Here is a 17,037-nt window from a genome sequence, read left to right as displayed (position 1 = left end):
TCAGAGACCAGAGGTAAATGGCACGGTTGTAGAAGGCAACCATGTTGGGCCTGCAAGGAGACGAGAGACTGTAAACTGGGATGCTTCAGCTGGGCTTGTAATCACATGAAAACCGGGCCATTTTACTCTATTAGTTGTAGAAGCTCCAGGCCCATAATTTTGATACTCCCCATAATAAAGTGTGTCTTGGGCAAAGTTAGAATTACCCCACGGTGACCAACCCAATGGGCTCACCAAGGTGTCCATGAATGTCTTCATGACCACAACTCTAGAGTATTGTTGCCATGGCCTACCCAAGAATGTGTTGTATTGGTTAACAACGGGCCTGAGGTCTGGTGCTGCCCGTATTTGAGAGTCATGGATCGAAATTCCAGAGTTTTGAAATGGGTCACCTCGACCTTGGGCCGTGATCATGTTTGCTTGGCCATCTAAGGGCCTTCTTGCAAAAATGTAGCAATTTTGGAAAACCACCGCAGCATTGCCAAAGATGAAGTCCACCGTGCCGTAGATGTAGCATTGCCGGTAAAATTGGCGCTGCGCGTGAGCCATCAGGGTGTCTTGGTAGCCGGCGATGATGCATCGGAAGAACACCGAGAGATCCGAGGCCGACCGGAGCGCCACCGCTTGACCCTTGTGAGGACCGGCGGTGTTTTGGAAGGTGATGTCCCGGGCAATGAAGTGAAGGCCATCTATGCCTGAATTTTCATTTTTCAAGAGTAATGTTATGATAGGGTAACACCATAGACTATTATAAACTTTTGTATTGTAAAGAACATTTGCTACTAATGAACATTTCACAGTTAGATATTTAGTGATGATTTGTCATGTGTTATTTATTTTATGTAAGACATCACTGGTTAAATGTTTGTTTATGATATTTCTTCCATTTCAAAATAGTTGTCATTTAAAATTTTTTCGAAAGTATTAAGATAAGTAATAAACATGTCAACTAATATAATAATTTTATTAAATTAGTCTTGTGATGGTTGCTGAAAAATTTATTTACGCAATAACAAAATATCTACTTCATTATTTAATTGGAGTAGAATTAAAATAAAAAATAATATTTCACTAAAATTTTAAAATAACACAACGTAATTTTTTTTAACTATAATAAAAACATTTTTTTTTCACAAAATGACAATCATTTTGAAATAGAAGGAATAACAATATATGATAGGTCAATAGGTTAATGTATTTTTTTAATGATATAATAAGACAAAGTTAGACGATAATAATGAGATGAACCAAAATGAAATAAACATTTATTTTTAAAAATTAACTCTTGAGACTGTATATTCTTTTGAAAAGAAAATAGGACAAGAAAGATTAAAATTGATGGAATATTACTCACCTGCGGTTGCAGAGCTGTAAGTGGTATAACCATCTTGAACACTTCTGCCACTGGTTATTATAGTATTTCTCATTCCATCACCAATCAGCATGATGTTATCATTGTTCACAGCAACCTCAATGTTCTCTCTATAAACCCCTTTTTTCACATATATCACAAACCTCGTCATGGTTCTTCTCTTAGCAGCAGCGTTGAGAGCATCTTGCACAGTCCTGAAATTCCCCGAACCATCCTTTGCCACTACAAGTTGCGCTTTCACCGATGAAGACTGCAACAGTTTCCTCTCATGCGTTGAAAACCAACTTGGAAACACATTCTCTTGTGTTTTTTCTGCGGTGTGATTGTTATGATGATCATAACTTTGAGCTGCTTTGTGTTGTTTCAGAAAATCCATGTTGATGGCTAAGCTGTTTCTTATCATCTCAGTAACATTGTTGCTCACAATGGGAACCTTCAAGTCTTGAACACCAAGATCAACAGTGCCAGTTTCACACGTTTGAATGTTTGTGAGAGCAGCACTGAGCCATGTTTGTGTATCATCTGGTGAACAGTTTGGCTTCACATGCAAGCATTCAAGGGTGCGGTTGAGGTGGAAGATGGTTTTTTCATAGAGCTTCAAACAATCACCATGAACTGTTCTATGATTCTTTGTGGACATGTTGTTTTGGTCAGAGTCATTTGCTTCTTTCTGCATGATTAGGGCTTGGTCTAAGGCCAGTTGAACAAGCATTCCCCGGAACTCAATTTTGTGCTTGATTTTGAAATGGTGCTTCGTCATTATTTGAGTACTAATGTAGTGTTTGCATGGCATAGGGTGTGGAGTTAATTTGCACCACCACTCTATGTTGCTGGATGAAGCTGGTGCACTCCTTGATGAGGCTATTGAGAAAATTGAAGATAACAACGAGAGTGTGAGGAATGTTTTTCGAAGGGTTTCCATTTGTAGTGAATAATAAGAATAACAGTGAAGAAAAGAATGAGAGTTATAATTGAGTTGCAATGCACCACAAATGTCCTATGATGAGATGATCAGAGTTGCATATATATTTCTTTGGGTGGAGTGTGGAGGGGGGAAACGTGTTGGCTGAATCGGAAATGATAATGAAGAATGACACAGATACAAACTGTGAATGCAATTGCAAGAAAGATGAAAGGAATAAAAATGTAAGGTAGAAAAATTATAATGATATTTTTTAATTGCTTGAATTAGAATAATTTAAGTTTGCTTAATAGTTCACGAAGGGATGTTACAAGTCTAATTGTAATTGCACGAAAAACAAATGTCTTGTGATCTTGACAGAGCAACATCGATCGAAAGCTTACTTATTAATGTACTTGTGACGGCGATGACTATAGAAACATACAATTAAACTAAGGTTTTAAGGAAAATATGGTTGAGTTGGCCTCAAGTTGTATGCTATTGTTCCATATGCATGAACAATGCTGCAAAAGAAAATTGTATATATTATCCTTCCCTGAGTAGACTTCTTGAAGCATAGGGGAAGGAACAGTTTCTTTGAACGTAGTAATCATTTTCACCTGTGGACTTGTATTCCTATGCGTTTTGTTCAAGCATATATGTCTGAAATTTAAGGGTAACCCATGTGCTGTAGTTTGCTGAATAAGCAAAAGTGGGAAAAATATGAGCCATTTTGACAAAACACTATCTCTATGGGATTGCTAACATGTTGATGTATCGACGCGTTCATAGGTATATTTCATTTTTATAATGATGTTGGTGAGTCGCTTTCTTTCTTTTTACATTTTGCCCTAGTCTTCCCAACACTGAAAGCGCAGCAAAAGTGCTTAATTGAATTGGATGTTTTGAAAACTCAGTTAAGTCATGGCCATGATACGGGCTAAACAATGGGCTACAAAGGTAAAACTATATGACTAATCCTCTAATGTTTTAATAATGAAATAACAATGTTATGCTCCTAACAATATAATAATTACAGCCAAAATTTTCTTGTTTCGTCAACTAGTGGCGTGAGAAAAAGAAATTAATATTAATTTTCGTTGATTTAAGTGAAATGTCAAGAGTTTACTTTAAAAAAAAAAAAAAAAAACAGGAATCACAAGTTCGAGTTTATGAATAAAAAAGTAGAAATTAGAAGATATTTTTTCTTTTATAAATTTACTCAACTTGAATCATATTATCAAGTCTCCATATAAAATAGATATATTATAAATACTGCTGATAAAAAAATGGATTTATAAATAAAATCATCGAAAAAAATGAGAAAAATGCATAATTACTTTTCTCCCCACGAAATATATATTCTTTTTCCCAAAAACAAATGTGGTGTTATTTCCCATTTCCCACAAATCACAATCGTTAAAACGTAACCTAACGATGATTTAAGAAAATGAAACGAAAACAATTTTGAAGTTTGAAACTAAAATAAGACTAGCTACAACATACCTTCATTCGTTTTAGTATTATTTTATTTTATTTTTCATTCTCTAAATTCGTAATAAATGTCCACCACATAAATAGCTAATGATATTACAAAACTTATAAATATTCACTCTTAGACAAGTAATTGAAACACAGATAAACATCTTGCTGTACTGCTTTGTTGCTTGCTTACACGTAATGAATAACAGATTTAACCTTAAGTGTTATGGTGTTTAGGGATTTGATTTAGATGGATGGTGAGATATTATATCATTGCGGGCTTATAAAAAAAAAATTAAAAAAATTATATCATTGCGGAAAATGAGAATGAAATAATATTATTCTAAATCTTCTTAGTTATTCTCTTTATGTTTTTTAATTTTTTCTCTTAATTATGTATTTATAAAGTGAATATTAAATAAAAATTATATATTTATGATCTAAAAGTATAACATGTATTTAATTCATTTTTTTTAGATTAAAACACTACAGAAAAAAAAGGTCTTAGTGACTGTTCTTTTTGCCTTTCACAGCGGTTTAAATCGCCGCAATTTGACACTCGCGGCAGTTACTAAACCTTTACCATTCCAAGTGTCGGGAGGATAGTTAGTGGCAGTTTTGAAAATTGCTGGAACAACTGCCGCTATATACAGTTTTGAGATAGCGGCTATTTAAACTGTATATAGCGGCAATTCAAAAACTGCTGCAAAATGCAATAAGAATAAAATGACAAAAATACTGCGACGGTTGTAAAATTGTCGCCAAAAATTGACAACCACAACAACAAAAAAATGACTATAATTAAAAAATTATTACGGTTTGTAAAATCGCCGCAAAAAAATAAGATAATAAGAAATATTTTTTTTGTAAAATCATTGTAAAAAAAAATCAGGATAATAAAAATTATTATTGCAGCAATTTTATGCCAAATAAATAAAATTAAACCTATTAATAAAATTAACAACAGTTTATAATTGCCGCCAACATCCACTTTGAAAAAAAAAACTCATACTAGCAAGTACATTTATAATTGTTGTAATAAGAAAAGAAATTATATAACAGTTTTAAACCATTGTAAAGTGTAAATTATGCCTTTTTTTCATCTATATTTTTAATTAAATTAGTGATTGAAATATTAAAATGCTAATATTAAATATTAAAACATTCATATAAAAAAATAAAACATAATATTTAGATAAAATTTCATAGTCATTCTAAATAAAAATAAAATCCATAAAAATCTTACAAACTAGAAATTTAGGTGTCGTAATCCTAAATTACAAACAAAAAAATCTCTCAAACAAACTAAGTATTAGATGGTGAAGGGTGTTGTGGGTTATGACTAGCTGAAGAAGAGGGTTTTGCTGGCACCGGCGATTCCTTGTCTCTAATATGAAATTGTAGGAAAAATTTATAAAATTAGATTTTACATTGTACCAACAAAACAAATATTCTATACCAATATAAAACTGTAAGAAAACTTCACAATCCACACAAGAGCAATGTCATAAATAACCTTGAAGTAAATGAGAGAAAATAAAAATAATTACCCTATTCTCTCCAGCTGTAGAAAAATTCGGTGGTACTACACCACCTATGTAGTGTGTGATGAAATAATTGACTTGAGCCTGTAACACTGAAATCTTGGCTTTCATTTGTTGAATCTTAGCAGATTCAGAGGTATGACAGAATGAGGATGCCATCCCTTCGCTATATCTTGGCAGAAGTCAACACTTGAGATGGACACATCCCAAAGCCCATACGTCGAACACGACCCAGGTGTTCCTTTTCAAATACCTTAGTAAAAGCATCATCATGCGAAGTATGTTGGGAAGAAGTCCCTTCACTTTTAAGCATGGCTAATTGGTCCTATATATAAAAAATACTTTTAACAATCATGCACAACTTACACAGTAAAATTGAAACCATGATAATTAAACATACACATCATTATGTTACATGAGACACTATAAAGTGAAAACAACCATATTTTAAATTTCTACAATCCTATGAATATGTTAGAAGGATGAAAGTTCTTACACTTTTATCTCTAGTGTCATCATTAATATAAGATCCATCTTTTCTTTTATGGCTGATTGGATACATTTCAGTTCTAGAGAAGCTTTGTTTATTCTTTGTTTCCTAAAATCAATGTTTGCTTAAGGTTAGTAACATAATATCACGAAAATTATAAAATTAGATAATGTTATGAGATTAGTAATTATATATACCAACTCATGTTTTTTTCTAGCCAGCGACTTAGAACCAAGGGTATGAAGGACTGTTTGCTTTTGTTGATTTTCAGCATTTTTGTCACACATTGCCTATGGTATTAAAAAAACATCTTTAGTAATAAAAAAATATATTTTAAAACATTTCAATATATCTCTAACTACCATAGTTTTAGGATCCAATCTGTAGTCAATGAAAGTTGCCCAATGGTCCAATTTAACCCTATCTAGACATGACGCAATGTTTTGTTCTCTACTCTTGTCAAAATCATAGTGGGTGTTAATAATTTGGTCCGGTTGTCTTTCCATTTCTTTCTAAGGTTTTGAAGTATATGCTTTTTATGAACTCCATCATTGACATCAAATTTTTCCTTCAAATAAAGAAAAAAGATAAAGTTAATATAATAATCAAGCAAGCCAAAACTTATGTTACAGTGAGTTATTAGATCCAAAGGGGAATCAATGATTGGCTCCAAATAAAAAAATCCACTCTTTGATTTGTGGCTTCTCCTCCACATCTCAGTTTCCCCCAAGTAAATTCATTTTACAGTTTAGATTTTAACATTGTGTTCAAATTCAATTACGCTGCAAACTAAAACAAGAATAATTGTAACAACGTGGAGTATCCCTTATTTTACCTAATTACCTTATGTTTAAGTTTATGGTATTAAGAATTATCATAACAACTCGTGTATACAACTTTCTTTTTTTATGAAATTATTAAACTATGAATGAATTAAATATGAGTGAAGCTTTGAATGATAATTTCAAAATATTAAACTTCATTTTCTCTAAAGATATATTATTTAAAATTTCTTTTGTTTGACATAAAATTTATCTAATTAATATTCTACAATATTCTAAAAATATTTTTTTATTATTGTCCAAATTTATGTAATCTAATCATTTAGAATTACTCTGTCTAAATACAAGATTAAATTTATGGTATGCAATTGATATTACTTGCATTATATAGTGCTATGTACTTTAAAGAAAACTATGTATGAAGATTGTAAATTTTAGTACATACACCTTATTTAATAGGTATGATTAGTTTAAAATTAGTAATTAGCTTACTTTTAAGTTTAAGAATAATAAAACTAAAAATAAGACTTTTCACAACTAAGTAGTTTGAGAAAAATTATTGGGAACTTGAAAATGAAAAAATAATCTGAAAATAAAATGGTAGTGAGGCAATGATTTATAGAAAATAGAATGCATTTGTGTGTAGCACCTACACACAACAAAGAAAATTTTGGTTCAATTTGACTTTATTGTGTCAAAATTGAAATAAAAAAATAATAATTACATAAAAGAACAAAAACATTTTATGACATATAAGTAGAGGAATAGCACTTTAATAATCGCGATATGAAAAATTAAGTAAATTACAAAAGTATAAAACTGAGTCACACTCAAATTAAGAAAAGATACTAATTGAGAAGAAATCAAAATTGTAGAAAATAAATTTAGTTTTCTGCAAAAAAAGATTTAAAACAAAAGTTATATATATCATTAAAAGAAGTTAACAGAAAAATAACAATTTTAACAACAAAAAATTTACATATAATTTTTATTAACTTTTAAAGCATATAATTATATGCTAAAAAAAAGTATTGTAGAAGACATTAAAATGAAAAATGTGTTTCTTTAACATGTATTCATGTTATACAAGACATTTGTATCTACAAGTGTCAGGACATTTAGAGATGGGTTTCAGATTTTTATAAATATAAGTTTACATTATTAGAGTTCAATTTGAAGTCCTTATTTATTAAACTTAATTTTAAATATGATTAGAAGTGAAAATAAAAAATTATGTCAAGTATATATTTTGCAAATGACATAATCATAAAGAATTAAAAGATGTTAATTTTAAATTTAAACTTTAAAAATTAAGTTTTTTCACCTGAGTAGTGTAAAATAAAATATGAGCATTACAACTTATAAAAAATAAAATCTAATAGGTATGATAAATATTAAATGGATTTAACAAGGAATAAATTCAAATATTGTCACGATTTTATGGTCTAATTAGGTTTGGCATTTAATTCTAATTACTTATCCTGCTTAAACTGTTGAAAGATTTTTTATATTTTAACTTTGTATTATTATTACTATTATTATTATTATTATTATTATTATTATTATTATCCGATCACTTGTGATATTTTATTTCTTTTACCTCTTGCACCCTAGATATTAGGGTATCAAGGCGTGATTTTCCTGGAAATAAAGTATGAACAAGAAAGGGGATGCATGTGTTAACTAGCAGCAAGAACTTTGACTTTCTTTTTAAAAATATACATTGCAGACTAGCTATATTAAATTGGACCTATTAGGCAACTCATTTCTTAAGAACTTCCCTTCTTCCAACTTGTTTTAATCCGCCAGTTTTTCTTTACTGAATAAAACAAATAACAATGATCGTTTTCACTTAAACATTTCGTTGAACAGCTATTAGTTTTCATGTCCATTTTTAATTTAAAGGAAGTTTTAAAGTAGGTAATAGAAAATATATTTATAAATGTTTAAATAATGTATTACGTAGTATAAGTGTTTCAATTTCACATCTAATGTTAACATATTTTAACTTATATATTTTTATTTATCTATTTTTAAGAAAATATATACAAATAAAAATAATTTAATCAATTTTTTAGAATATTTAGTAAATTTCTTGATTAATCTTCATCTATATATTTTTTTACACTAGTTTTTATTTTAGATTATTTAAATGTTTAAATATTTTATTTAAAATTTTTATATTGATAAAAAATAACAATTAAAATTGTTTATATAAATACATACAAATTAAAAAACTGAATTTTCTAATAGACACACAAATTAAAAATATTTGTACTTATAGTTTAAATTGAATTATTTGTTTTATTGAATAAAATTAATAAGGGATTAACAAATAAGTGGATTGGTAGAAAAAAAAGGATCCAGATTCTCCATCGTTGTCGTGGAAACTATAATATCTTCTTTTTTTTAATTGTTTTATTTATTGTTAATGTTATTGGATTTTAATTTATATTAGAAATGAATGAATATTAGTTGCTGCAGAAGGACCAAGCATTCCAGAGTGTTCTCATTTAGGCGAGTTGAGTCTCGCCCAAACAAGAAAGGATAATGTCACATAACTATCTTCTCACTCAGTAATAAATTCATATTTTATAAATATTTTGTTTATCATTTTATAGATTTTTAATAGAAAAATGTGCTTAGAAATTGTAAATAGTATAAAAATCTCATTTAGATCAATTATCATAACCTTCTTAATTTTTGTTTAATTTACACTGATTTCTGTAAATATATTTTGTAATTTTAATCACCTGAATAATCGTGTAGAAATTTCCAGACAAATTCTATGAATTTTTTACTCTTGAAAAAATATGAGATGAAAGTAACTACTTTCAAGCACTATAGTAATCATTACAACAAGCCAATTTCAAGGGATAGGCTAAAGTAACCACTTTCAGAAGCAATAATGATCACTACAAAGCCAAGAAGTGGTGTAGACTTGCGCGTATTTACTATCGTGAGCGATAATGAACACTATAGAGAGCTCCAAAATGACATATGTCATGCGTGCTTACTATTGTCCACCATAGTAATTACGCACATTGCACATAATTACTTTCATTTACAATAATAATCATTGCAGAAAGGGAGAACTTCATGGACACTACGCGTGTTTACTATTATGAACGATAGTAACTAGTATGGAGGGCGTCAAGTTCACTATAAATAGATTTTTACCATTTAGGGTTAGGAGCTTCGTACCACCATAGATTTTTTTCCATTTTAGGACACTTTTACAGAGCTTAGGTCAACCTTCGATGACAACCAAGGTTACATTTAGGGTTTGATTTCCATTTCTTCTTACTTTTGTTTCATTTTTGTCTTGATGTCATTAACTTTTCTTGATTTGCATCTTGTAATCGTGAGACCTATCCTTATGGAGGTCTAATTTTCTTATAATTCCTAATGAGTTCATATTGATTCTTGAATTCCTGGGCTTGTAATGTTAATACAAACCCTTCTTCATGAATTTCTTCTTTCCCCAATCTCTTGAACTAAGTTAAGAATTGAATGAGAGGGTGTTGCTTAATCAAACTTCTAATTTGTTTTTAACAAAACTTCTCAACTTAGTTTGCTTAATTTTGGGTTTAATTCTAAGGTTGCTTAATCCTAAGGATTAGAGATTGGAACTCATTGATTTGCTTAATTTTGTATGAGAATTTAAAGTTAATTTTTACTTGTTAAATTGACCTAATTTAAGGAAAATGGTAAAGTATTAAATTTTAAAAGGAATTGGGATAGAATCTATATAGATAAACTAGGGGTTACTTTATTCTATTGATTAAACTTTATAATTTAATTTTCTAATTAAGTAACTTATACTTGGAACCACAAAATTCCCTTTTTTTTTACTTGCTTTTTGAGTTAATGTTTACAACATGTTTGATGTCTGTTTCTCATCCAATGTCACTAGAGACAACCTAAGCTTGCATCGTAGACTACATAAATTTTTTGGCATGTTTTAATGAGAGTTAGCGACGAACTTTATTGCATCATCACTCAGGCAAGATCGATCTCGCTTAGGCAAGAAGATACAGGATGAATAAGGAGCTTTCTGGACTCATTCTTGCTCAGACGAGAATATTTAAAAAAAAGTTTGAAAATCATTGTCTGATATTTTTTCCCAAACAAGTTGAGTTTTGCCCAACGAGAATGTGTGAGTTTGAGGGGTATTTAAGAAAATTTCATTCTTAATACTTGCATTACAATCCAACTTCTAGATAAAAGTCCACACTCATTGTAATATATCATATCAATCTAACACAGATAATAATTCTTCACTTTTACATCATGCAAATCAATACAATGTGCCGAAGGTCAGACACCTTCAGACTCAAACTAGTCATGCAGTTAAACATACATTGTCAGATATCACACTCTCTTGTCTTTTATAAAAATCGTCTAACCTGAAGTTTAATCTTTTTCCTATTACACATATGGTCTTCAATGATAATTCATGATCTTAATTGTTCATGCATAATAATCAATAACAAAGTTATAAAAACTTCTTAAAATTGATTTTATTCATAACTCTTATCAGGAAGTTTGGCTAAGGTAGTTATGAAAACAAATTTTAGGTTTTACATACCCACAAATCCACTTTTACACTGTACTTTTAAGAAAACATTAGAGATCTATTATCCTGAATAGGAAAATTTGAATTTCTAAGCCAAAAACATATAAATAGGAGTTAAGGTTTGGAATTAACTCCTCTTACCTGGAAATAGGTCTCTAAGAATACTTTCTTCGTGAGACCTACAGATAAACGCAACATTATGATAGGAGATACTACTCAAGGATCAATATTTTTCCTAGATATTACAAAAGAGAACACTTTTAAGAAAAGAGAAAACAAATGAATAGAATGAAGTTTGAAGAACTAACCTTTGAGAAACTTGGATCCAAAAGAAATAAACGTTTAAGCTTAGGTCTAGAATAGATTTGGAGTTTGAGAGAGTTTTCTCTGGGAAGAGAAGGTAAGAGAATAGAGAGAACTGAGAGGGAAGTTAGTTTGTTCTAAATGAAAGTTTCTAAAACAGAAGTTCTTTAAATATCTCTCAAACTCGCGACTTTCTCGCTACAGCAAAAAAACCAGTCGACAATCGTTTTTCTCTGTTATTTGTCATTTGGCTATAGTGAGAGGGCTATTGGGTCATTCTTATCCACGTCTCGCTATAGTGAGAGTGCTCCAGAAAGCCCAAATTTGGACGATCTGTCTCGCTACAGCGAGATATCTTGCAGTTTACACCAATTAAACTTCTTTTATTTCAAACAACATACACAAACAACTAACATAAATTGCAATAATAATAAATAACAAAATAAAAGTGTTACAAAAATGTATCACATTGTCTCACACTCATTTCCTGACTAACACTCATGACTATACATTTATTAAGGAACCTTATACTATATATGTTGTATCTGTGTGTAAGGACTAACCAGTGACCTTTTACTTATCTGTGTAAGACCTCATGAAATGTTGTAAGCAATTAATAACTGTGATCACAGTGTAGTAGAAGGTATTTAAACGAGAGAGAGAAAATTCACTGACTATGTAATGGAAACATATTTATGAGGACATTTAATGTGTTTATTATTATATTTGGTGCGAAATGCAATTGATTATATTTTCATGATGAGGAAGGAAGTCATCCTTACAAATACTTTTAGAGACAATGATAGCAGATCCATAGAAGCCTATTAGGTTGACATAATCGTTTGTAAATAATAGGCTAAATTATGTATCTAGAGAGTGGTAGCAGCTTTGTTATTGTAAAGACAGGTCTATTAGGTTGACATAATGGTTTGCAAAGACTAGGGAGAGCGATAGGAGGAAGAAAAATTAGGCTAAAGAAAGGAAAAGGGTTAGGCTGGCAATGGGAAAGGGTGGGGGAAAGAAGAATGGGCTAGGGATAATAAAAAGAGAGTAGGAGAATTAGGGAACTAAAAGCGGGAAAGCATGGGCCAAAAGAAGCGAAATAGGGTGGGAGAGTTGGGGCAAGGAGAGCGAGAGAGGCTCGATAGTAGATAGAAGTAGAAGTAAAAGAATAGAAAAAAAAGAAAAGAAAAAAGATATAGTAGAAGTTTTATTTGCTTAAATAGATTTAGAATGCATTCAAGTAAATTTGTTATAATACTTTTGTTATTTTTTAAGAATTTATTTAAATAAATTTATTTTTGTTTATGTAAAAATAGACTTGATAATTATCATAACAGAAGAATTAAAGTAAAAAGTATAGAAAAATATCTCAACTAAGTAATAAGTAAAAGTAGAGGTAAAAAAGAAAAAGAAAAAAAAGGAAGACATCCTCATTAAACAAATTTAAAATTTATTTAAATAAATTATTTTTATTTAAATAAAAATAGATTTAACGATGTTATTTTGGCCATACGGCAAAGAATTCAAAAAAAAAAAAAAAGTGTGCTTTATAGGCTGGCTTTGTTGCGACAATGATTATTTATTATTATAATTTGTGATCACAAGCCATCCCTTTCTTTGTGCAGCGTTTCACGCATGTCAATGTGAAATGCCTGCACGTTCATTCATACGTGTCATGTATATGTTAGAAGCTTATCTGTCTCCTCAAATGCCGCCTAACCTTTTAAGCCTTCTAAAAATGTTCTTCTCCCTCTTCCAAAATTGTTACATTCTGCTACTTCGATATCTCAATACTCAAGGTAACCCAAAGCCTACTTAATAATTAATAAATTTAATTAAACTCTATTAATAACGTAAATCTTTTAAATTATATTATTTAGTGATGAATTTTTCTATTCATAATCATATTTTATAATAATTAATTTCAAATTACATTTATAGTATATTTTAATTATTCAATATTATAAATTTTTTTAGATCGACATTATATCAAAATTAGTTATTAAGTAACGGGCTTTATAGTGTTACTTAACGTATAATTAGTAATATTTTGCGATTTACTGGTTTATCGGCAAATCATATTTTGTTCTCTAACGAAGTTATATATGAATATTAATTAAAATTCAATGCATATAACTTTGGTAAAAAAGAAAATCTAAATATTTAGTAGGGGAGTTTTGTTTGTACATGATACTCCTACTATTGATTCTAATAAAAAATATTTATAATATTGAGCATTTTAGATATTTTTCAATCTAGTATTAAGGATTGGACTTGATTTAAATATCATATTCATATTTTATTTATAACATGAGTTTAGTTTAATTGAAATGGCTGATGCAATAGTTTAAATTTTTATTATTTTAATACGTGTCGAATCAATTTATTTATAGTAGGATGTTTTTGTCTTTAAATCTCACTGTATATAAAATATAACCATAAATTAGTTTTAAATTCTTTAGATTCGAGGATAACTCATGGTTTCTAAAACAAATAAGTTTAATTTTAATGTAATGTATAATTTTTTTTTTCAATATTAACCTATTAAAACATATGGTAGATGTGATATTTAAATTAATTACTAAAAAAATCAATAATTTTTTTTGCTATTGAAAAATCAATAATTTTTATTGATACAACAATTTATGACAATATAAAAAATCTTTTTGTATTATAATTAAATTCTTTAAAATTATACAACAAATTTATAATAGAATAATTAGAACTAAAACTTAATTATGTTATAAGTATTATCATTTGGCTAATCATGTTTATTATTTTGATCATTCAATCATGAGTAATGATTATCAGATTATGCTTTTCGGAAAGAAAAAAAACTTTTTGCAGCTCAGATTTTTTATACAATGAGTTGGTATAAATTTTCAAGTTCGAGATAGCTCATATTTTAGATAGAATGAGCTGGGATAAATTATTGAATTTAATTAAATATACTTCATTTTAAATTATGCTCAAATAATGAATTATCATATTAGTAATAATTTTAATTTTTATAATTAATATAAAAATAATATTCACAATGTATTCTAATTAGTTGACAATATAAAAAATGTTACTTTAAAAAGTATTAAAATTAAACTCTAAATAATTCTTATAAACTATATACTAAATTAATGAAAAAAATTCAATTACTACTCTAGTATCATTCTGGGGCCAAAATAAGAGAATGTTTTGTTTATCTTATTTTCTGTTTTCATTTTAACTAAAAACTGAAAACAGAGTTGAAAATCTATTTGTTTTAATTTTTGAAATGTATTTTTAAAAATAATTTCAGGAAAAAGCCCTAACAGTTTTTTTTTTTTTTTAAAAAGAAAGATGTTTTCAATCTTTGTATTAAAAATGTTGAAAACAGTAAATAGCAAATGTGAAAACGTGATGAGTCCAAGACTTAACAATTGTGTTATTTAAATAACTAAAACTTGATATTATATATGATGTCGTATAACTTGTTTTATACATCATTATTTATCTTTGTTATACACAGACATTTGAACAATTCACATTTCTTTTTCTTAAGTTGTGGATCTTTACTCTGCCTAGGAGGGAGCAAAGGACGTGGGGCTTAAAATATTCACAGAATGTGCCTATAAATGATGAAAATCAAAGCCTAGAGAGCATTAACACAGAAAAACAAGTGCAAGAGCTGAGATCTAGACATGGAAGCCAACCCTTTGAAGCTAGCTTCCCACAAGCTTCTCACAAATGTTATCTTCATTCTTCTAGCCATATCAGGCATCACTTCAGCATGCAACAATTCTAGTTCCACCCAAACCTACAGAAACTACATTAAGGCCTCTTGCAATTCAACCACATATCCATCAATATGCTACCGCACTTTATCTCCCTATGCTTTAAAAATTGAAGCAAATCCTCTGAAGCTGTGCAATGTGTGTCTCTCCCTTGCCTTAAAGGCAGCTCATAGTGCATCCTCCACCATATCAAAGATTCTGAAGAGCAATAATTTGACAAGCATTGAAGAACAAGTTGTACAAGATTGCTTTGGTGATGTAAAGGACTCTATTGGAGAATTGAAGGACTCTCTTGATACCATGGGACATTTGACTGGCACTGATAGAAATTTTCAGATTAGTAACATAAAGACTTGGGTGAGTGCTTCTATCACCAATGAAGAAACGTGCTCAGATGAGTTTGATGAGATGAATGTGAATGCCACCTTGAGGGACAAAATCAGGAACATTGTTTTGGATGTGGCAAGGAAGACTAGCAATGCTTTGTATTTCATCAACCATTACACATACTAATTAAGTGGTTTATTTTACTCACTTTTCACGTTTCTTTTTTCTTTTGGCTGTAGCACGTTTTTGGGTTAATTATTGTGGATTGTATTTGCAATGGATTGTGATAAAGTTGCTCTAAAATTTATGAGCTAAATGTATGATCATTTTCATCTGAACCATGCATTAAGCAAGCAATGGGTCCTATGTTGTGCAAAAAATGAAATTTTAAAGGAATTGAAGTGAGTGTGCAAATTAATGTCTGTATTCAGTTAACATTCATATTTAATTGAATTCTAAACCTTTTGATATGGTATGTATCACTATGATATAATTTTGTATGCCTGATGTTGAAGCAAAGAGGAAAGCATGATGCACAAATAATTAAAAAGACTGAACTGCATTTGTGGTAGAAGCACGGTCAACTCCAATTAAATTATTTCGAGGCCTCTACACTGGAGTTCAAGAAAACTCATTCGGCCCAATTTTGCTCCTGGCCCAACCTCTGAGATGGGCTTGACCAAACTTTTGTGGCCCTGTCCACAAAGCAACTCCAACGATTTTGCAATTTTGTGTTGTTTCTTTATGAGAATAAATATTCTATTAATCATCGATCAAAGATAAATAATTTAATTTATTAATATTAAGTTTAACTTTTAATTTTTATTAAACTCATGTGCATAAAAAATAAAATAAAAATATTTACTTTTATTTTAATTTTCTTTTAACTTTATGGGTCAACTTGTTTCTCTCCCGCTTAACCTATTTTAAGGTTAAGTGGGTTTGTGAATTTGAAATTGTAAATCACCCTATTAAATTTGATGAGTTAAGCTGGTTAATTTGATGTGGTTCAATCTACTGAAGGAATTGGGATTTTTGATTGAGCATTAGGATGAAGTTATCAATGAACCGGATCTTAATTAGTTAACTAAATTAAATTATTTAATTGATTTATAAATTATAATTTGAAGATATTGTTTTCAGCATGCGGTGAGAATTGAGAAGAATCCAATTCCTAGTCTATTTTTTAAAAAATTCAATTATATTGTGTCTTACAACTTTCAATTCAATTCTATATTCAATTCATTATTTCACTCGATTTTTTGTTGTTACATAAATAAATAAACTATTCTTTTATTTTTATTAATTAATTTTTTGTATTATTAAAAGTAGATTTTAATTTTTCAGAAATGATATTCTATTCTAATTTTATTATATGATTGTTTGGAAAAAGAAAAAAATTTGAAGCTACAAAGATTTCTACTAGACTCTTGTGGTATAGACTATGTCTTTCTAGGAGAAATATGCCTTAAATCTCAATGGCACAG

The 17,037-nt window shown here is 29.3% G+C and overlaps 2 protein-coding genes across 2 annotated transcripts; one reads left to right on the top strand and one right to left on the bottom strand.

Moving 5' to 3' along the window:
* Positions 1-2,294, bottom strand: LOC113847996 (pectinesterase-like). The gene is made up of 2 exons (XM_027477342.1): positions 1,355-2,294; positions 1-695 (listed from the first exon to the last, which is right to left on the bottom strand). Exons 1-2 carry the CDS (start codon positions 2,292-2,294, stop codon positions 1-3), a joined length of 1,635 nt encoding a protein of 544 aa, XP_027333143.1.
* A 12,836-nt stretch (positions 2,295-15,130) lies between these two features.
* LOC113848462 (pectinesterase inhibitor 4-like) lies at positions 15,131-15,736 on the top strand. Its single transcript, XM_027477984.1, has one exon. It carries the CDS (start codon positions 15,131-15,133, stop codon positions 15,734-15,736), a length of 606 nt encoding a protein of 201 aa, XP_027333785.1.
* Positions 15,737-17,037: the final 1,301 nt, after the last annotated feature.

Source organism: Abrus precatorius, unplaced genomic scaffold, assembly GCF_003935025.1.
Source record: "Abrus precatorius isolate BTA unplaced genomic scaffold, Abrus_2018 Scaffold8, whole genome shotgun sequence".
Lineage (NCBI taxonomy): Eukaryota > Viridiplantae > Streptophyta > Magnoliopsida > Fabales > Fabaceae > Abrus > Abrus precatorius.
Note: the sequence above shows the minus strand (reverse complement) of the source record. Positions and strands in the feature narration are given on the sequence as shown.

Bases quoted from the DNA above. Each gene is read 5' to 3' on its own strand.
- LOC113847996 (XM_027477342.1), bottom strand. From the start codon at position 2,294: ATGGAAACCCTTCGAAAAACATTCCTCACACTCTCGTTGTTATCTTCA. The intron at 696-1,354 runs GTGAGTAATATT...ATGAAAATTCAG, and splicing joins TTACAGCTCTGCAACCGCAG to GCATAGATGGCCTTCACTTC.
- LOC113848462 (XM_027477984.1), top strand. From the start codon at position 15,131: ATGGAAGCCAACCCTTTGAAGCTAGCTTCCCACAAGCTTCTCACAAAT.